This window comes from Peromyscus leucopus, chromosome 13 (assembly GCF_004664715.2).
Source record: "Peromyscus leucopus breed LL Stock chromosome 13, UCI_PerLeu_2.1, whole genome shotgun sequence".
NCBI classification, from domain to species: Eukaryota; Metazoa; Chordata; class Mammalia; order Rodentia; family Cricetidae; genus Peromyscus; species Peromyscus leucopus.
This window is the reverse complement of record NC_051074.1, coordinates 19,944,187-19,966,769: the sequence shown is the minus strand read 5'-3', so window position 1 is coordinate 19,966,769 and position 22,583 is coordinate 19,944,187. Positions and strand designations below refer to the sequence as shown.

The window sequence follows — 22,583 nt, the reverse complement described above, 5'->3', positions numbered from 1 at the left end:
TCAGTAGTTACAATCACTTGTTGAGCAATCTGAGTATCGGAGTTCAGATCCCTGCACCATGGGCTCATTCCTATAACCCCAGCTCTGAGAAGGTAGATATGAGGCTTGCTGAGGGTTTGCTGGCTTACAGAGAACATGAAAGCCCTGGGTTCAAGGAGAGACCCTGCCTCAAAGAAATTAGTAGAGCATTACAGAGTAGGATATTTATTGCCTTCTTTTGGCTTCTGAGTTGTGTACAGGCATGCACAATCTGTGCGCTCTCACACACCCACATCCACACACCACAAAGAAATCTTTTAAAAAGGGGTATGTATGTATGTGTCTCAGAGGACAACTTGTAAGAGTTGGTTGTCTCTACCATGTGGGTCCTAGGGCTGGAACTCAAAGTCCTTAGGTATGGTGACAGGAACTTTGACCCACTGTGTCACCTCACCAGCCCTTTTATTTTCTGTTGAAACACTTTTGCAGGTGAGGAAAACAGTTACTTAGAATCATAAGTACCAAGGACTTAAAACTACAAGAAAGGCAGTGGTGGCCCACGGATTTAATCCCAGCACTCGGGGATTACATGTACTTAGTAGAGTGACTGTAAAGTCCAGTGTGGTAGGTGTGAAAGCAATGTTTTGTTTTCTTCCTTCCTTACAAATGTTTGTCTTAGGGAGCAGACATCCTTGGAAGAGGGAGAGATTCCCTGGTTACAGTACAACGAAGTCAATGAGAGCAGCAGTGATGAAGGAAACGAGCCTGCCAATGAGTTTGCCCAGCCAGAGGCCTTCATGCTGGACGGTAACAACAACCTTGAGGATGACTCCAGCGTGAGCGAGGACTTGGATGTGGACTGGAGGTACGTGGCCTCGTTACTACATGCTCCGGTACTCCTGAGCGGAATTACAGTGGGAACTGCGTCTGACAGGTACCAATAGGCTTCTGCCAATCTCATTTCAGATGTCACTGTCTGTATGGACCCTTCTTTGACTTTACATCTTTCTAGCATTGATTGGAAGAGAACATTTTTAAAGGTTGTTGTTTTGAATATGTCAATACCCGAAATAATTTCAGACTTAGAGAAAGTAGACAGAATGGTACAGAGTATTCCTGTATTCTTCACTAAGATCCCTTAAATGTTAATATTTTACAAATGTTTATACCCTTTCTGTTTCCTTTTCTTCCTGTATTAATGGTAAGAATTCTTCTGGTCTTTCTATGAGTCCACAGACATTATTTATTTACCTGTAAAAATTCTAGAATGAGTTTCTGAAAGTGTTTTTTTTTTTTTTACATAACACAGAATTGCTGAAATCATAAAATTAGTGTTGATATAGTGCTAATAATTTAATCCTCAGAGCTTATTCTAATGTCCATAGTTATCTCACAAATGACTTTACAGAAAATGTTTGTCTGATCTAATTCAGGATGGTCATTGCATTGATTTAACATGTTTGTCTTTTTTATTTAATCTGGACATATCCTCAGTTAATCTTTGTTTTTCATGTCTGACAAATATTTGAAAAGTTTAGGCCATTTATTTTGTGGACTCTTCCTCACATTGTATTTGTCCAGTATCATACATAGTTATGTATTTTTTAGCAAGAACAACAAAAAATGATACAATTTGTCTTTATAGTATATATCAGAAGACACATTATGGCATTGAATTTTGTTACTAGTGCTATTAATTTTGATCATCTGGTTATGATGTAGCCTTTCAGATTCTGGTACTCTCCAATTATCATTTTCCCCTTTTTAATGGCTGTTTTGAGACTATAAATAACCTCCTTTTCTTCAGCTTTCAAACCTCCATCTGCTAGCATTAGCAACCATTGGTAGTTCTTGTCTGAAACATGAATTTTAACACTGACTGTTCTTCAGTGGCCCAGTTACAGCTACATATCAGGTCCTGGGTGTCTAGGTTTGTTTATGCTACTGAAGAAAAGAATGATTGCGAAGTAATTTACTTCAGTCATTTGAATGGACTTTCTACAGAAGTGAACATGTTTGTGTTGTTTCAGTAGACAAATATAGGGAAAGGTGAAAGTTTTAAGTGTAAGCACTATTTCAGTTTTAATCTGACCCATTGAAAAGCAGTGTGCATGGAAGGATTTTGCTCATTTCTGGTGTGTGCACTCCCATGCCTGGGTTTCCTAATTTTGAAATACTTACTAATTCTAGAGACAGGGAAAAAATAGGAATCTGACTTATGGCGAAAGGAAGTAGCTTAACGTCAGAGTCAACTCTTGAAGGGCTCATAATCCTTAGAACCAGAAGTCATAAAAACGACAGTTTGCCTGGGCACTTGTGGCACACACTTTTAATCCCAGTTCTGAGGAGGCAGAGGCGCTTTGTGGCCAACCTGGTCTACAGAGTGAGTACCAGGATAGCCAGGGATACACAGAAAAACCTTGTCTCAAAAAATAAAGCAACAAAAATGAAGAGTTTGGAAAAAGTCATTTTCTAGCTATTAATAAGTAAAGGAGGCCTGATTGTTAGCAGAAGAAGAGAGATTGAGGAAGGCTTGAGAAAATAAAAATCTTGCAAAACCCAAAGTAATTAAGCAGTTCAAAGTAGAGGAAAAAGAGGTCTTGACTAGTAATAGAATTAAATACAATAATTACCTTTCTCATATTTTCACCTTCACCCAGATTAGAAACTAAAATTAACAGAAAGAAAACTATAGGTAAAGGATTCTACGCGTAAGAATCCTACCATTCAGCAGGCTTTGGGTCAGAAACAGAAAGGGAGCATTTCCTGCATGTGCAGTGAGGTAGAAAACTGGTGAGCAAGTGATGTCCTTTTAAGTCTTAATTTAACACTTAGCTTATCTGTTGTTTTTTCTGTTCTCCCACTGTTATCGTTTTCTCCTGACAGGACTTTACAGCCTATCAGTATGGTAATATATAGTTATCCTCACTGTAAGATTCTTAAGTCTTAGTCATGATCTTGTTTTTTTCAGCCTATTTGATGGTTTTGCGGATGGACTAGGAGTTGCTGAAGCCATTTCTTATGTGGATCCTCAGTTCCTCACTTACATGGCTCTAGAAGAACGCTTAGCCCAGGCTATGGAGGTATTTGGATAACTGATAAATACATGGAGGATTGGTAGAATATAAAAGAGGGTTAAAGATTTGACAGTGTCCTTTTTAAACTTCACTGAAGAGAAAGTGGGTAGTTTCCTGGACACTTTCATAACTGCTGAGTAGTGGTCGTTACTGGCGTGTGTCCACAAACTCACTTGCCGTCATGCCAGTTGCCTTCAAATGGCAATCGTTGTCAGTTTTTTCTACAGCAGGAAAACTCTTTTGCTTAGGTTTAGGAAATGCAGTTTTTCCCTGTCCTGAACTCTAGGTATGTGAGTGTGAATGTTTTACACATACACACGTAGACGCAGAGAGGCAGAGTTGTGGAGGTGAAGATCTAGGGACCTGGTACAACACTTTCCCTTTGTTCTTTCTCCAGATGGCTTCCTTCTGCAGCTGGGTTTGCTGCCCTCACCCGCCACATGTGCATGCTTTCCAGCAGCGCCCACATCTGCTACCTCTCCTTGCCACCTTTTTAGTTCTTTGAAATAAAACGCAAACTTATTCTGAAATGTATTTGCCCCAGTTTAAAAGCCCAGACATTTTTACTTGGGAACGAACTTCCATAATACTGGTGAACTTCAATGAAATAAGTTCTCTCTAAATCATTAGTCGTAAAGTGACTCCAGGCTGAAACAACAGTACTGAGCAGTTGAATGAGAACTGGTAAGGAAACAGGTCAGTAAGAAGGGACTTCCAGGAGCATTATGACAGCACTCCATCTTGAAATTTCTAAGTAGGAAGTTCAGTTCAGATTGGTAAGTTAGGTAGTGGGCAAACAGACATTAGCTCTGCTTTCCATCACGTTTTTGTGCATCCCCGTGCTTTTCCATTAGAGTGGACTTCAGTTATGCTCTAGTAGTAGATCGTTCTCAGAAATCACCATAGCAGAAATAGTGTGTGCAAGAGCGACCAACATGATGATGATCGATCGCAGTCACCTGGGACTGTCCTGAACCCTTCTTCCCAAAGCCGACATAAATAGTAATGGTACGGTGTGAGAGCTTGCATCCCCGACACAAGACACTGAGATTACGATTATGGAGATTCGCCTCCATAAGCAGTGGGGTGAAGCACATCCATTTTAGGGTTTGGTTTCACAATCTTTAAATCATTTCATTTTTCTGATCTTAGATTTTTAGTTCCTTGAGAAATATTGAGAACAATGTAAGATCTTATTTATTACTAATGGGCAGTGTGACATTTGATTGAAAGAACAGCTGAAAAGATTGGTCCTGAGAGGCATGCTGTAAAAAGATACCAGTACTGTGAATAAAGATGAAGCAAGAAAGAATATAGTCTCCTTAGGAACTTGCAGCTTCAGCCATTGTTCTGTGAATGAGAACCCAGTACAGTGTTGCCGCTTTCAGAGCTGTTCTTTCTTCGCTGTCCTGTGTCTCTGATGAAGTGTCCTTAGCTCTCTCCTGTCTCCACAGCATTAACAGTCTCATTACATTTTAGCACTCGACATTACTGGTTTAGAATTTTAATTGAGTTATTTCACATCTAGATTATCACTACAATTCCATTTTCCTATCACACTACAGAAATAATTTTTTCATGTCTAGAATGCATTTATTTAATAGTTTTTCTAATGGAATCCATGTTGATCCCAATTTTTTAGATTATACTTCTAAGTTACTAATTTATAAAGTGCAGGAAAGTATACAAGGAATAATACTTGGATTGTAGGTGCATGTTCATGAAGGTTAGTTTCAGGAAAGATTACTTAAGTTAAGTGAAGTTTATTCTGAGAATGGTCACACTTGTGAACCCTTCAAGAGTCTTTACAGACTCACAAAAGCACATTATATTTACTAGGCTGTAAATATTAGGAGCATATGTAGAGGTCAAGAACATGAGCTCTTTGGCCATTAAGATCACTCATTGGGTAAGGAAACTCTGTCTGCTTGCAGAGTTCAACCCTTGGAGCTCACACAGTAGGAAAGAATCCACTCCTGTAGGTTGTCTCCTGACCTCCTTATAGATACCATGTGCCTATATGCACCCTTACATGCACACGTACACTAAGTAAATTAGAAAACCTAATTTCAAAAGCATGATCTCTTAGGTTAATAGGCTATGTGATCTTGGACTATACCCTTAACCTCTAAGCTTTAGGAGCCTCGTCTACAAAATGGGATTAATAGTTTCTCCGTTACCTATTATAAGATTGTGTTAAACCATGTACCATAATATTTAGTATAGCAGTAGTAAGCTTTCAGGACTATATTCATTACTCATTTTAAATCAGCAGTCAACCAGGTTTCAGTCATCCAGCACCATGTGCACTAGGAACATGTAATGTAAGAACATGTAACGAAAACTGGCAGGCGAAAAGAGACAAGGCCTGCCTGTCATTTCATCTGACTTGGAAGCTAGGAGAGGATGATTCATACAAAATGGCTGTGTGACCCTTTCTTTTTTCTAGCCTTCATAGACAGGTCATTTACACAGACATTGAACCCCTAGATGAAGTTGACCAGGTTAACCTGTAACTTGGTGACTACAGTGTGCATGTGATAACTCTGTGCCAGTAGTAGGTAAAACCACCCGGGAGTCATTGGTTGTTTTCACATTAAACATTTAGTAGTCTTTCCACGTTATCTCATGAAGTGAGCTGTTTCACTCATGTGTTTCTTTCCTGATATTAGTGATCTCACATAGGAGCTCTCAAGTTGGAAGCATCTGAACAATGCAGTTGTAATGAGCAAGTCGATTACTGAATGAGATGATAGGTTGGGCTTTCTGTAGACGTGTGCATGCGTATGTGTACGCTGGTAAAAAGAGGGCATTTGACTTAATGATCATGGCCGTGATCCTTCCGGAAGAGAGCAGAGGAGTAACAGGAAGAGAATATGAGAATATGAGAAATGTAATTTGATGAGACATCTTAGAAATAGTTCCCATTACTATTTTAAAGTGTCTGCTAACAAAGAACTATACTTTTTCTTTTTCAGACTGCGCTGGCACATTTAGAGTCTCTGGCAGTAGATGTTGAGGTGGCTAATCCTCCAGCTAGTAAAGAAAGCATTGATGGGCTTCCAGAAACTCTTGTTCTAGAAGATCATACTGGTAAGGTCAATGTTTTCAAGTTTGGGATGCCATGTTGTATATTTTGATGTATTATTGGAGCACCTAGGAGATCAAGTAGTTGATTGTTATATTTTTTATAAGCCAGAAGCTGACAAACTTTCACCTAGTAGAAAATGATTAATAAAATGATAGGTTCAGACCAAGTGTTTACCCAGTCACTTTTTAAAAAAGGAATGCTTATGAAATTCCAAATTAACATGCTAGATTCCTGCTTGCCAGTTAATTGATACGAGTTCCTCTTCCGTCTTGCATAGTCGTCATAGTGACTGGTCTTGTTAGCCCTGAACTTCGCGTCTTGATGGATGCCGTTGTTTGTGTTCTCAGCTATCGGTCAGGAGCAGTGCTGTCCCATCTGCTGCAGCGAGTACATCAAGGACGACATAGCCACAGAGCTGCCCTGCCATCACTTCTTCCATAAGCCCTGCGTCTCCATCTGGCTCCAGAAGGTGAGTTGTCGATGGACTCGCCGAAAGTGAGCACTTGAATAGTTTCTCCTTCAGATAGTAATTGTAGTCACCATCTAGACACATACTCATAGTATTTTATGTTAAAGACTGGTTCCCTTTTGTAGAAATTTAGGCAACAGTAACTATTTAATATATTGTCATTCACAGCCCTAAAATTCTTTTCAGAAATATCTCGGAAGTTTCTTTTACACTACTTAAAGCATACTGTGATAATAAAAAGTGTTCTGCAAGTGTGCACGGGTGTTGCTGAAAATGTGTGAGAAAAGTACACCCAATCAAATAACTCCTCCCTCTTCTAGTTTTGGTGTGCCTACCTTAAAGACTTAGCAAGAATTCCAAGTATATGAGTTACTTCCAGCCCATGATCTCTGTTGTCACATGTCCTTCCCGTCTAGCCTAGTAGAAATCCCCAAGTTGCTTTCTTGCCATTGTTCTTGTCTGGCTCCCTCTTCCCTATAAACATTCCTTCTCATTTCTCTCTTCTTACCTCTGTCTTTCTCGCCTTTTATTGGAACTGTCTTACTCTTTGCTGTCACTTTATCTTCCTAAAGCTGTATTTAAGAGCTCTGAAATCTAGTGTAGAAATGTGCACGATTCCTTTACAAATTCGGAGGAATTGTTGCTGTTGCCTACTATGTTGTCGTTAAGAGTAGACTCACTTTATACTTTCCTCATTTGCTGAAGTCTTGATTATTCCTCTGATTCCCTCAGCTGCGGCTTTGCCCTGCCTCCAATAACCAATATTCCCACCCACCAGTGGGCGTGTTTGCACATTCCCCGGCTGTTGACATGTGTGGGATTTTTTTTTTTATTCTCCCCCCAAAAGGATTGTACAGTTTTTTCAATACATAATATTTTTTATATTTTATTCCTGAGTACTTTTTTTTTGTCTAAACTTTAAAAACACTTTGTTTGCTTTTCTCTCCCAAACTAATTCACTTTGGTTGGAATTTATTATTGTGATAGCACTGAATTTATACATCTTGTTGTAGACTTGCTCTAAAATACTTCTAGAGTTGAATTAATTGGACACAAAAATATCCATGAAATGCAGTGCTCTTTTGAGCTGAAGTTGGGAGTTCTATACCTGATTACTGCTGGTATTTTTGTTTTTATTTTTATTTTTTATTTTATTTATTTTATTTTTTTTTTTGGTTTTTCGAGACAGGGTTTCTCTGTGTAGCTTTGCGCCTTTCCTGGAGCTCACTTGGTAGCCCAGGCTGGCCTCGAACTCACAGAGATCCGCCTGCCTCTGCCTCCCGAGTGCTGGGATTAAAGGCGTGCGCCACCAACGCCTGGCTCTTTTTAATTTTAAAGTTTTTTTAAACATCCATTATTATGTTGATATGTATAGTGTACAATGTTGTGAGAACTAGTGTGATTACCTAGGAGATAATCAGCGTCTAGTAAACATTAAAAACATAAATTACATCAGTGCTATTAGTAAAAATTAGAGATGGCTTGTTAGTAATGAAATGACAGATGTAAGTTTAATTGATGGTATAAGTTAGGAGGACCTGTCAGCAGACTTCAGTAAACTGCATGTTAACGAAGTGATTCCTAACCAAGTAGTACAGAACATGGGTATTTCAAGTCTCTTAAAACTTCTGGCGTGCCGGGCGGTGGTGGCGCACGCCTTTAATCCCAGCACTCGGGAGGCAGAGGCAGGCGGATCTCTGTGAGTTCGAGGCCAGCCTGGGCTACCAAGTGAGTTCCAGGAAAGGCGCAAAGCTACACAGAGAAACCCTGTCTCGAAAAACCAAAAAAAAAAAAAAAACCTTCTGGCATTCTAGGTGATTTTTTTTTCTTAATTTCTTTATTTGGCAGTATGCTGATTATAGCATAGATAGCTATATCAAACAATACAATCTATCTGCCTTGAATTTTATATAAAGTTGAAATAGATTGTCGTATTGAATGTAATGTATTTCCTATAACAAGTACCTGGTATGGTAAAGCAAGTTGGCAGAAATGAAGGTGAGAGGTAGGCAGGAAAGAACTTGTAATTCTGTGCACGACGGACGGCAGAGGGGATGCTAGCGAGCAGGTTTTCTGAAATGAGGAGAGTAGAGACAGGCTCCCAAAGCTGCACTGTGCGCACACCCAAGCCTTGGTCGTGGCCACCCCTGCACATTAGCTCGTCAGCGTCCACCTCTTCACCTGGGGGTTGCCCACTTCTTTCCTCGTCTTCATTCTAGATATCATCGAAATTGTAGCTCTGCTCATGTTCCGTCACTTGCCTTAAAGGAGAGAGGTTGAGGTTGGTTTTCTTTCGCTTGCAGAATAGTGGAATAGTGGGTTTCTGTCTTGGCTTTCACGGTTTTCTGTGCTGTAGCTCCCAGCCTGTCCCTTCAGACTTGCTCTTCTCTACGTTTAGTCTGGTTTCTGGGCATTTGTTCATGAAGCCTGGCTTCCCTCCATCCCATCTATAAGATGAGGTGATCTAAGCAGATGAGCTGAAACCTTGCCTTTGCTGTCTTCCACATAACAAGCTTTCTCTACGCCCTCAGTTGTAGAGACTTAAGAAGGATTCAGTCTTTCATACAATCAGTTTCAGTCGCCACAAGATGATTCCCCTGTGTTTGTCCATTTCATCCTCACAGAACTGAAAAATGTACTGGTGTTCTATTCCCTAGTCCAGTGATTGTTACCTGGGTTAAGAGGCTAGAGCTGGTACCTCCTAGGCCAAAACTGTAGGATTTGTTTTGTAGGATACTGCTGTATTTGACTTTGTACACACTGTACTTGACTTTGCTAGAGCCCAGACTAACAATCTGAGTTTTGTCCTCTGACGAAAGAATTTAGTATAAAGGCCCCCCTGGGAAGAAAGTTCCGAAGATAAAATTCTTTCTCACCTTCAGCAGCATGACAACTTCGCTGCCCTTTTATCAGGGAGATGTATTCGGAGAAAGATCAGATTTGCAAGGACATGATCTGTCATCTGTTAGATGATAGATCTCTGTGGTCTTCCATTGGTCCTGAAGCGACTCCCTTCCCATCTTTCCCAGATCTGTGGTTGATTTGTTTTGTTACTAAGGAGGAAGTATGTGCCTAGTAGATAAAAATAATGTTAGATTCAGGTCATTCCTAAGTTTAAGTGACCTCCATGAGGCAATGCACTAGTTCTTTGTCAGCTTTGACCACAGCGTCCATGCCAAGCATGGACAGCTCTAAATAAACATTCAGTGAGTAAAAGGCGAGTTGAGTACAAGGTACGAACATGATCATAACACACTGTTCTGTATAAAAGAAATTTGAGCCGGGCAGTGGTGGTGCACGCCTTTAATCCCAGCACTCGGGAGGCAGAGGCAGGTGGATCTGAGTTTGAGGCTTTAAAATTTTGTCTTTATGTCGTGTGGGTTTGAGGTGTATTTTTTGTTTTTAAATACTTGATTTGGGAGCTGGAGAGATGACTCAGCAGCTAAACATGCATATGCCTCTCACAGAGGAGCTGAGTTTGCTTCACAAACACCCACGTCAGGTGGATCGCAGTTGCTGGACCTCCAGCTCCGGGGGGTCCGACACTCTTGTGGCTCCTCTGGCACCTGCACCCATGTGCATAGACACACACATACACAAAATGTAACAAATCTGTTTTTGAACGATCGTTGATTTGTGTGTAGGATAATGATGCTATGATTTTTCTATAAAGACGAGGCTATTAGTGTTGACTGTTAATTGGTTTGTTTGTTTTTCCCTCCAGTCGGGAACATGCCCAGTGTGCCGCCGTCATTTCCCACCTGCAGTTATTGAAGCGTCGGCAGCTGCTTCCTCTGACCCTGACCCTGACGCCCCCCCTGCCAATGACAATGCTGCGGAAGCCCCATAAAGCGTAACATTGAAATGCGATCTGGATTCTATCACAGTAATCTGCAAATTTCTTCTAAATCTGATGTGCAAATAATTATATATAAATATATTTAAAATGCTATATATAGTATATGCCATAGTTTAGAAAGAGAATATTAACCTTTCTAAACTGAATTTAGGTTTGCAGAACATACTAAACATTTTCAAGCTGAATGTTCAAGCAGTGCATCCATTTTCTTTAGTTGAATATGTTGGTGTTCATTGTAAAGTCTGTAGTCATCTCTGTGGCATATGTTACTAGTTCTGTCTGAAGTGCTGCCACTAAGAGATCATAAAATAAGCTCTCCTATCCACATCAGATGTGAAGACTGTGATCACAACAGTAGTAAAATTTGGTTTCGTTGAAAATAAATTGAATTCTAAAGCATGCTTTTTCACTGGTCCCTTTGCTTTTGCTACATCGAAACCTCTTGGTTTATAATAATACTGAGAAGGTTAAGATTAAAGCTTTTCAGAATGCCAAACAAAGACTACAGCTTTGACCAGAACACCGGAAGAACTTTACATCTTAGATGTAAACCTCCTGAGTTGGTTAGGTAATAAAATATTCAATGAACGTTGGATGTGTTTAAAGAAAGGTTAGTGAGGTATGTGAATAATCTGATGTGCTCAGTGCTTGGCACAGTTACATGTGTTTGGCCTTATGAAACACTATCTAAGCCCTTACCCAATCCGCTTCTACTTGTTAAATACTTGAAGGTCCAGAACACTCTTGACATACTTGTTGAAGAAGTTAGATGTAGTTAGTTTAAGGTAGTTTGGTTTCTGAAATATTTTAGAAGGTCTGAAGATTTGCACATGGTCATGTTTGTAACTATATCACCCCGAATAAAAATTACACAGCTTTTAGGTGACCACATGGAGTAGGCAAGTCTATACAGACACGGTGTAATAGGTAGCTTACAGATGAGGCCTGATGTCCACACTAGAGAACAATGGCTTAGAAGGTACAATACCAGAGCACACAGTGAGTGCACGTCTACCTGGTCCACCGCTCATCTAGTTTCGGGAGTGTTTCAATACAGTTTCATTTCATTTGTGTAATATCTCTGAGTATTTATATTCGTTCTTTTTTCCTCCATTCTTAAAAGTAAATGAAGTTTCACTGTTGGCACATTTGAGGCTTAAATATAAAAAACATAACACTTGCATTCTGATTTTTGCATATATTGTAAATGTGGCTGGTATTTACAGCAAAATACTGTGTATCCTTTTATGGGTAAAACAAAAGTGAACATTGCATGCAAGTACTGTGGTGACTTTGTAATTTCGGGGTTCTCTGGGGCTTCTGTGACTTTGGATGCTTACATTCAGGCCTTAATGTTGCTCTAGCTAGCATGCTTCCTTCCGATGTATATAGACAACGTTGTATAAACTAATCTGCTTGTTTTCTATTCTGTGATCCTTCCATGCCATATTTCACTGATGATCAGTTAGTGTCAAGAAGTCATACCAGATTAACATTAGTTCTCCTGTGTGTACTGTGGAAATTTGTGGATTGTGTGGTTTGTTTGTTTGTTTTCTTTTATGTACTGTTGATGAGTTGTGGCACTTACTGATTAAACTTACATTGCTGCAGATTGCTTTGTAACAAGCCACATGTTAGGTTTAGTCAGTATTAAGGGACCTTGGTTTTATTCTCCTAGATAGCAGCTGTCCCAAAGAAAATATTTCTTCTTTGCCTATTAAGATTTAGCTATTCTCTGCCAGTTGTTACGAGGTTTGGTTCCAAACTCAACCAGAGAGTTGAACGTAAGATAGCTGTTGTACTTTTTGCTTCCCATCTGTTAGTGTCCTTCATTGTTGGCTCCCGACTCTGTCTACACAGCTGCTGTGAAGGAGAATGCTGAATGAGACTTGCTTTAAATTTTTTAAAAAGAAAAATGAAGTTTTAGAACTTTCACGGTAAGAAGCCAGTATAAGCTGAGGCTGACAAGTTCAGACCCCAATGTATTATTTGATCTTATCTTGGATCCTTTTGAAAAGTTAAGAATATATGAAGGTAAATTAGAAATAGTAAAAATATTGATAAAATGCCATTTATCTTATTTCTTTTTTGTTGTTGTGACTTGGCCTAATAATTTTAATTTTTTGAACATTTTCTTATTTCTTGTAAGATGAATGCTGATATTTAAAGTTAGACTCATGTGGATTTCTTTTGTGTTTCTTAGTTTATCTCTAAGCTAACTAACTTTTAAGATTATTTGTGATATGGATTTATATATAAGCTGTTAAATATATATGAGCTGTTAAAATGGAATGCAAGGTTTTCAAAAGCCCAGGTCTAACTGTAATGATTGGTTTATTGTTCTACAATCCCAGCCCACCATTTTCCGTGTAAATCATAAACAATAAACAGGATATACCCGGTGGTCATTTCTAATATTTAATTGTGTAATCCCATCACTTCTATAGCATAATCCTTGAAGGATTTAGAGTCAATAACAAAGTTCACAACTATTAAAGGACTCTAGACTGAGCAGACAGGGTTTTCTTTTTCTAAAGGACTCTAGAGGGCTGCGTAGATCACTTAGGGAGGCAGCTGGCGGCCTTGTGCTGTTGCAGAGGCCCTGAAGGAAGAGCTGTTGCCCTTGCCTGCTGACAGTCTTCTGCAGAGCCTGGCTCCTGTGCTGACTTAGACCGTGGAAACACTAGAAAGTTCTGTGGTGCTTCACTTGAGTGGCTGTCTCCAACTCAGTGCGGAACTGCTGTCAAATATGCCCATTGAGAATGATCTCTTAGGGTTCAGGGCTTATTTCGGAGTCAGTTGGATAGTAGATTATGTCCACATATTAAAGTCGACAAAAACTAAATTTGTATAGAGGGTTAGAATCCTGTTTTCCTAATCAACAGGCTAGAGCAGTGCAGTCAGAGTTAGGAATGACAGTGGTGGGCGTGCATATGCCCCTGCTGGAGTGCAGACGCACTTCCAAAGTGGCGTCGTCTTTGTCCAGCCATGGCTGGTGCAGCCACCTTGTACCCCCGAAAAGGCAGGAGTTCTCTATAAAAACAGCGTCGTTCAGACCTCTGTAGATAGCACACATCTCTTCTGTGTGCCCAGCTCTTCGTGTCCTCCCTCAGGCTTCATGGTTTTAAATGTCCCATGATATCTGATCCAGACCAGTCTAAGGCTGGCTCATCATTGACTTAAAATGTTTGCTCACAAAGTAAACAGTTCTTCTGTAATCTAACTAAAATACACGGTTCAGGGACATTTTGCCAATTTCAAAATTATTCTGAAGGTGTAGGTGCGGTGAGTTGTGTCCTCATTCTTAGGCAAGCGTATGGCATGGCCAAAGAACTCATGGGCATTGCCATCAAGCCTGTGTCTACTCTTGACTTAGTTTCTTCATAACCTAACTGAAGGGCCACACTCATCCTCACTGCTGTTACCGTGGAAACACCCTCTCAGCCTCTGTCAGCTCCAGTCTTGATGACGCTTACTGTCCATGTTGGGTGGGGTTTATTGGTTTGTTTCATTATCTGTTGTCTGAGGTCACTGATGGAGATGGACTACAGAGCCCCGGAGGTCACTATAGACAGCCCTCTAGTTGGCACTTGTCGTACGCCTAACTACCCATTGTCACCGTGTGTAGTCATTCCAGCCTTTCCTGGAAAAGACACCAGAACATTTTTGCCATGTTTCAAAGATGTCTTTGAAATTAGTTTAATCTGCTAGTGTACTAAATTAAGAAAGGGAAGGAAGTCAGCTGGAAATGCCTCCTTCTTAACAAAACTGCAAACTCGGTTTCCTGTTGCTCATATGCCATCTGTTCAGTAGGCTGTTTTAGAATTGATAAGTCTTCAGTGTCAAGTTCATTTCTGGAACCTACCTTTTCCCTGCTCAGAAATTATCTTTGAAATAATATGATGTTAACAAGTCACATAATTACTCGGCTTCTAATTTTGCTATAAAGTGATAAATCTAATTAGCTTCTGTACTGTTGTCCATGAGTAAAAGTTTGAAACATTTTTTTTGTTTATGTGCAATCCTGATGGGAATATTAAGTGCTTGGTTTCCGTCGTTGCTTTTAGCAATGCCTTTGGAGTGTGATGAGCATTGCACATAGAAAATTGTAAATGTGTCATAATCACCCCAGGGACTGGAAAATTTTGACAGGAAAACCTTATTAAGTAAAATAAAATTTGAGCCCCACGAGATGACTCAGCAGTTAAGAGCATTACTGCTCTTCCCGAAGACCAGTGGTCATCCATGGCAGGTCTCACAGTTGCCTGTAACTTCAGCTCCAGGGTTTTCAGTGCCCTTTCCTGGCTTCTACAGGCACCTTCACACACATGACGTGCAATCACATGGACACATAACATAAATAAAAATATTTTTTTAATCTTTAAAAGAATTGAATTTTACTAAAAGGCTTGGATAACGCAGTAAAAATAATAAGAATTTGGCTACTTGTTATATGTTCTCATGGTCAGAATTTTTATAGTGAAAATTGATGAAGAGGTCTTTCTCTTATTTTTAAAAGGAAACTACTCTTAAACTCATTGTCAGCAAGAGAAATTTTGCCAGCCATTATGATTTCTTTTCTTTTGACTTAACAGCATTTACTTACAGGATTCATCGTTGAGCCCACGTACATTTTAACAGACCCTATAGACAAAGCCCTTAACTAAGGGCTAGTAAGCCCATATTTAGCCCCCTGTTGTAACTGGTCTTCGTGATAAATCTGAAAGGTCCCAGAGACGACCTAAGAGCCCTGGTCTTTCTGCTTCACACCACCTCCCTGGTCTGCGTCAGTTACTTCATCCTGTGAGATGTGGTCGGATTGTCTTTAATGAAATAACCTTACAAGGAAATAAATCTTTACTGAGCATTTGTAGGCTTGCTTTCTGATCACTATTCCTTGATGTTACATTGTAATAGGTATTTTAAATAATGTAGGGATGATGAGTGATACATGTAAATCATATACTATGTTTTATGGGGGAGTTGAGCAGCTGGAGATTTTGGTATCCACAGGTGCCCTGGAACCTGTCTTCTGTAGATAAAGAAGGATGACCGCATTATATTGTGCCATAGCCATTTTTATACTGCTAACCAAAATTTCAGTGATGTTCTGGTTCGTGAACCACATTTTTTAGTCATTTATGCACTGATGAGACCTTCCTGCCTTTGCCTGATGACTGGGATTCATATTATTTATTCATTTATTTCTAAGAGACTGTCTCTGGCCACAGATGTGTAGCATCCTGCTGTCCGGTTAGGCAACCAAGACCTGACTGAAAAAGAACACAGTAAACCTATCCCGAGTCGATGCTACAAGGCCAGTCAGTCAGTATAGTAATCATACTACAAATGTATTGTAACAACTGTCTGTATGACTTGGGATATCTTTAAAAAGCTCCCCTGTTTTCATATACTGTGGTGTGTGTGTAGGGAGGGTGTGTAACTGCACTTGTCATCCACAGGCGCTCTTCCATCTTACTCATTGAGGCAGGGTCTCTCAGTCAAACCCAGAGCTTGCTCAATGGGTAGTCTTATTCTTGGCTAGACCCAGGCCGTCCAAGCCTGGTATTTCAGTGGTCTAGGTTTGGTTTCTCCTCAATCGCAGAGGTTTGGCTTAGTTTAAATTCACACGTAAAGCAAGTAAAATTGGGAGTACGGGGCTTCCAAAGTCAGTCTTGTCTGGAAAGCAAAGTATTGTCTCAGCTTTGATTGAAGAAAATGTTGAAGAAAAGTAACAAGGGGACTTGGTTGCAACCCACATCTAAATGAATAAATAGCACCTGAAACAACATGTCTAGACGTTTAAGGTGATAAATTTGGGGAAAATAATACATAGAACATATCAAACCGTCATCTTACCTGAATCTGTCAAGAACCATCACCAAAGCCAACAAATTATCATTTACATAACGTTACCCGAGTCACTTACTAAATATTTACCGAATGCCTAGTCTGTTGTAGGGAGAAGACTGCATGTAGCGCCAGCTCTTGGCCCTAGGTAGTAAGGAGGATCTCATCTGTAAGAACTCTGTTTTAGGGAGCTAAAGAGATCACTCAGTGGTTAAGAGCACTGACTGCGCTTCCAGAGGACCCGAGTTCAATTCCCAGCACCCACGTGGCCGCTCACAACTATCTGTATACAACTCCAGGATCCAACCCCCCACACCGATATACATATAGGCAAAACACGAATGCACATAAAAATAAGTAAATAAAAGAATTCTGGGTTAGTACCTGGTACTCAGAGCCTTAGAGGATGTTGTGTGGTTACCCAAGCTAAAAACAACCAAAGAAGGGAGACCACTTAAGTGCTGTTTCCCCCAAAGGGATGTTAGCTACCAGAGCGCACCCGAAGCTAAAAGACCCATTGCTAGGCCGGAGATCTCTTCCCCATACACCTTCCAGGAGCCATGATGTCTCACAGCCACGACACTTAAAAAGAATTTCTTTTAGCCAGGCGGTGGTGGTGCATGCCTTTAATCCCAGCACTCGAGAGGCAGAGCCGGGCGCATCTCTTGAGTTCGAGGTCAGCCTGGGCTACAGAGTGAGTTCCAGGAAAGGCGCAAAGCTAACTCCGAGAAACCCTGTCTCGGAAAAAAAAAAAAAATCTTTTTTGGGCAATGCGACTGGGAGAGAAGCCAGGGTTTCGGTTTCATCTGATGCGCGTTACTTTTTAACCTTTCGCACCTCCCTTTGCTCTAAGACATTTTCACATAGCTAGACAGTTCTGATACAGCGCTGGCAGGATTCTTCTCGTGGGAAAGTTTTAGTGACCACCAACACAGCAGTTCCCTACAGACTGCCTTACCTAAAGGCTTCACGAGGAGTAAACACCTCTGAAACTGCTAGACTGCCTCCACTGTGGCTCTCTCGGCTGCTGAAGAAGCTGTGTGGACACACACCCACTGGCTTCGACCAGTGCATTACACCAGCTATCAGATCTGCAGCACACCACATAACCGATGTTCTGACGCGTTACAGCCACCACCCTGCTGCTCCAGTGAGGTCTCCCCACGCCTTGTCAGGAACTCTGAAGGGTCCTAGATTCGAGCAAAATATGTGACACCTTGGGGGGGGGGCTTACTTCTCCTGGCCCAAGTACCCAAGTATCGTAACTGCATCAGTTGCTTTTACCCCATCTGATCGTAAGGATGATGTGAAGGTCATTGGCAATAGTTTGTGTCACAACTGAGGAAACCAGCTTAGGAAACCCATTCTTCTGAGGTAGCCACTGACAAACCTGCCTAGAGCATGGCATTATCTGGCCAGGAAACAGATCTGTCGCCCAGCCTGAGGGGACCAATGCATGTCTTTAAGACTGCTTCTGAAAGGGTATCTTTGAAAAGACGATACAAAACAACAATGCTTGTTGCTCAGAAGACGTCCAAAAACAAACCCCAGTCACCAACTCTGCCACTGTGCAAGGGTGCTTGTAAAGGCCAGCAGTAGTGAGAAGGGAGCTAGCTGGGCCTGGTGTGGAGGGGGGTGCTAACCAAAAAATGGACATCCTTAGGATGCTTGCATAAGCCATTACCGGAAAGGACAGCTGAGCCTCTCTTAGCCATTTTGTAAAGCCATTTGATTGTAAAGGACAGGAAGGTTGAAAAAAATAATTGACATTAACATGTATTGGGTGTATACACTGAGCTTATTTTAAAGTCGTTTTGACATGTATCATCCTAGTTAATCTTAACAAAAATTTTTAGGTGGAGATAATCAGATGACCTCCAAAAGGAACCAACAGATTATAGTAGTAGTCAATCAGTTATGTCGCCCTTACAGAAGGATTCCATCCAGTGCTCATAACTTTTGTTGTGTTTGCCTCCTGCCTAGGAATTCCACTCTACCTATCTTGCCCTGTCCTAATTGGTCTAGGTCGCAGACCAATTAGGTTAATGGATACCCGGAGCCCCCTCGTCTCCAATAGCAGATACCACGGGAGGCTTTGAGAGCGTTGCCAAAGCACCTTGGCAGAAGTGATTTGTCTGTTCCTGGACTGCTTTGTACTTAGATCCAGTAAAAAAATTAAGGACATAGATCACACTGTTTTATTAGCTACTTGATGAAGGCACCAGTGGCTTGCCTGAGATCACAGTCACAGAAAATTCTGCGTCTGGGACTTGAATCTGCAGCCTCTGACTGCAGACATGTGGTTTCCAGTAAGTCAAAAGCCCACTATGTACCTAGCCATTGTCATCCTCCTCCGGTGAGTCGAGCAGCAGCCAAGGTTAGATTAGAAAAGGGCTACGTGCGAGTCGGAGCCTGCCCTCCTACAACCTGTTCCGAGACGAAGTGCGCACAGGAAGGAAGCCCTAGGGAACTCTTCTGCTTCCTTCCCGGGGGTGGGGGTGTGTGTGTGTCAGATTTAAGTTCCGAGGCTTGGGTGCGGAAACAAAGGCCTTTCTCTCCAAGCGCTTGCTATTCAGCTGGCCCTTTATGAAAACAGAGGTACAGGGTGGAATTTCCAGCTCTTTAAAGACAACAGCACTGATTAGTAATCCCTGGGAGCTGTGATTGCTTCACGGCCCTGAAGCAGGAACCCTGCTGAGTTTTTTTTAAGAGACAAGGAAAGGAGCGGTTTGCCTTGTAAATTGCGTAGCAGCATTCTCTGGCATCCTGTTAATGTCAAGGATGAGGCCCACAAAAGTGAAGATGAGCTTCACCCACCTAGATTTTTTTTTTTCAAATAGAAATGCAAATTGAGGGTTGTTCTGTTGGTCTCTACCCAATCTCCTGTGCCTGTCGCCTCCCCAGTACAACAGGGACAGAAAGGACGTATGTTTCCGGGTTATGAGGTTTGTGTTAATATGAATGATGTTCTTAGAGTCCGTTCAGGGTGGGAACACTTCTCTGTCCTTAGGTGTCCGTCCACTTGGCCGGATTCCTCTGCTGGGACGCAGCCTCTCCTACCTCTCTTCTCCCGGGCTGACTCGAGGGAGCACTGGGAGGCACACACTGCCATGCCTGTCTCAGGTCCGCCTTCGCTCTCTTGGAGAGTGAGAAAGGGCCTCTGCCTTAGGTTTAGCCTGGCTGCCTAATGCCAGAGCTTGATGTTGACCTGTTTCCACCCTGGCCACAGAGTTCTTGGGGCCTTATTGAAATGAATGATAAACGGCGCTGGTTACCGCGAGGAAAGGTCATGGTCACAGTCCCAACAGAACCCAGTATCAGTTTCAGAGCTTTATTAGGAGGAACAGGGGTGGGTGGGGGGTACCAGAGAATCAAGCCTGGGAAGGAGCGCGTGTGCAGAAAGCAAAGAGAAAGATGGTGGGATGGGGGAGAGAGAGCAGAACAGAGAGAGAGGGTGGGGGCCTGGTTCCATTTTTTAAGGTTTCCCGGTGAACATGCCCAGGCAGGCTTACGGAGCTACACCACGCATGTGCTGGTTGTGTGACCACGCCGCGTGCACAGTCTCCAGCGCACACAGACGACATAAGACGCCAGACCCTTTGCTTAGCTCCTGAACTGCGCATGTGCGGTCATGACTTATGATAATGTAGTCTCTATCCTGTGTGCAGGCCGGTGTCACCCAAGTCCCACCTCAAGTGTACAGCACTCAGAAGGCAGAAAATGCCCTTTATCCTGTGTTTACCATTCCCAATGCTAACACCGAGGGCTGTCACCCACCCACCCCTCTAAGTGGTCTCCAGCGTGTGGTCCTGACTCATCCCAGGCTACAAAAACCCATCGCTCCCTGTACTGGTGGGCCCCGTCCGTCCGTGTCCTCTCCTGCCCCCTCGTAGGCTGCCTTAGTTAAACGGATATGCAGCTCGTATTCCTTGTGCATCAAGGATGACTCGTCTCCATTTACTCCTCTGTGCTCGCGACACCGGTGGAAGCCAGGGGCAGCCGGCGTGGGGAAGAATCACATGCGAGGAGCGAACACAGTCTAGGGAGTTCAAGTGAGGCTGCAGTCGGAAGCAAGGCTACTTTGTTTATGCTGTGAGAGTCAGACCTGCCCACTTAGCAAGGGTAGAGCCTGAGTGACTGCTCACATTTTCCTGCATAGTCGGGCTAAGGCTCACAGAGGTGGCCATTATCAGTGGGGCACAGCGCACCTTTGATAGAGCCGTGGAAGCCATTACTCAGAAGTAACAGGGTGGTGATAGAGGGCCGTGAGTGATGATGTAACCAGCATTAAATTGTCGCGCATCTACAGTGGCAAGAAGGCTTGTGGTATTCCCATATGAAACAGACTTTTCTAAATTCATTGTGGGAAATAGGAAATTAATCAGGAACCGTGCACATAATAAAAAACATGAATAAATGGTGCCTGGACCCTGGAGAGCAAGCGATGACATTTGGCCAGCAGGAACACTCCTCCCATGTGCTGAGTCCATAAATACACCCACACTTCTTCCCATTTGTTCCAGGCCTCCATTGGCAAACTAATACCTCACATGCTTATGAGTTTTGCCATCAAATGGAGCATATAGGTAGAAAGCTAACAGAAAATTTGGGCCTAAGGAAGCCCCGGAGAAGAGCATGTACCCACTAAAATGAGCCGTTTCTCTGTCTGAAAGGCTAATGAATGACCTAACAGTCACAGGTGGACTGAAAACCTGTGGGCTGTCAGGACCGCCACCCCCCCACCCTCATCTAATAGCCACACCCCACTCCCCCACCCACGCAACCTTCTGATAGAAGATCTGCATCCCAGCCTGCATTGCTATCCACCACTCTGAGACTGCAGGGGAACAACTCACCTGCAGATGGAATTCCCATCCCCAAAAATCCTCCCAACCCCCTCTCCCCCACACTATAAAACCCCAGCCCCTCCCCCACTCTGTGCCACATGCACAGTCTCCACTCCCAGGGAGACACTGGTGTCCTCCACCTGTTCTGATTAAAAGAACAGTCCGGCTTCTGGAGACACCTGTCGGCTGCTCTTTATTTCACCTCCACCAAGGCCGATCACACTATCAGCTGTGGTCAGCAACAAGACTATTATTGGCCACCGTCTGCTGCTCATTCCTTTACCCCTCATCATTGTCCAATCTGATGAGGACAGAGAGGTGTTACTCCCTCGGAATCCTCCGAGATCTCAACAATAAGCAGTTGACAAGGTAGGTACTGTCATTTTTCTAGGTGTCCCCTGCCCCCCGGGAGGGGGCGGGTATTTTGATTTACATCTTTTCCTTCAACAGTCCTCGGAGCTTACCTCCTTTAACTTCATAAGCTCCGCTCTGAGCTCAGAACGACTCTTGTTTGTTCATGCTTGTTTGCTTTTCATAACAACCTTATACAAACATGGGCGCTTGAACACGCACGCACGCACGCACGCGTGCGTGAACACACACACACACACACACACACAGAGTCCCCTGGGCGTCCATCAGAATCTGGACTGAATGAACCCCACGGCTTCCCCACCCTTCCCAGCTCTACTCTGAGGCTGATGCTCTGAGCTAGAGGAGGATCACAAGAGCAGACACTCGTAAGTCAAACACCTTCAAGAGGCGCACAGCAAAACCAGAAGCAGAACGATGATGATAAAGTGAAAAGCCAAACAAAATGGAGCTTCTCACGGGCGTGTCCAGGAAGACCAGGGAGACACAAAGAGTGGACAGAACATGTGGAATGCCCTGAGGAGAAGAGCAGACACATCATAAACATAGGCCCTGTCGTTAGAGTTCATAAAATTGAGCATCTAAGCAAAAGACGGGTTAAACTAAGGGGATTTAAGAGCAGGCTTGGATTATGACATTTGCTGTTGTAACACAGTTCTCTAGGGTTTTGTCCTTCCAGAGGAAGCATGGCCTACCTTTAAACAGGCAGGCATCGGGTTCACCTGGCTGGGCTCGCAAAGCAGCCCTGGCCTGGGTCCCTGCTGCCTTCCCCTCCCCCAGAGTATGCTCAGTAGGCATTTGGAATGGGCCCTAGAAATGGGGCTCAGAACTGCATTCTAAGCAGGTTCCTGGGAGATTCTTATGCACACTACAGTTTGGAGGAAGATTGCTTAATTTCTCTACCAAAGTCATTAGAAAACCACAGAGGGATTTGTGCGATCTTTCTTATTTCTTGAAGCAAAATTAATCCACTGCAATTATGCCTTGTGTGTTTGGATTTCAAAGACTTCACACAATGGGCTTTTTTTTTTTTTTTGTC

The 22,583-nt window shown here is 42.5% G+C and overlaps 1 protein-coding gene across 4 annotated transcripts in view; it reads left to right on the top strand.

Moving 5' to 3' along the window:
- Positions 1-12,892, top strand: part of Pja2 (praja ring finger ubiquitin ligase 2) — a 49,654-nt gene extending 36,762 nt beyond the window's left edge. For 2 of the 4 annotated variants that reach the window (XM_028873997.2, XM_028873995.2), the window contains 5 exons: positions 659-844; positions 2,951-3,062; positions 6,035-6,149; positions 6,495-6,616; positions 10,341-12,892. In XM_028873997.2, coding sequence (XP_028729830.1) covers positions 659-844; positions 2,951-3,062; positions 6,035-6,149; positions 6,495-6,616; positions 10,341-10,466 — 661 coding nt within the window. In that variant the 3' untranslated portion in view covers positions 10,467-12,892. Of the gene's footprint in view, positions 1-658; positions 914-2,950; positions 3,063-6,034; positions 6,150-6,494; positions 6,617-10,340 lie in introns of all 4 variants that reach the window. The other 2 variants (XM_028873996.2, XM_028873994.2) reach the window with 1 other exon arrangement.
- Positions 12,893-22,583: the final 9,691 nt, after the last annotated feature.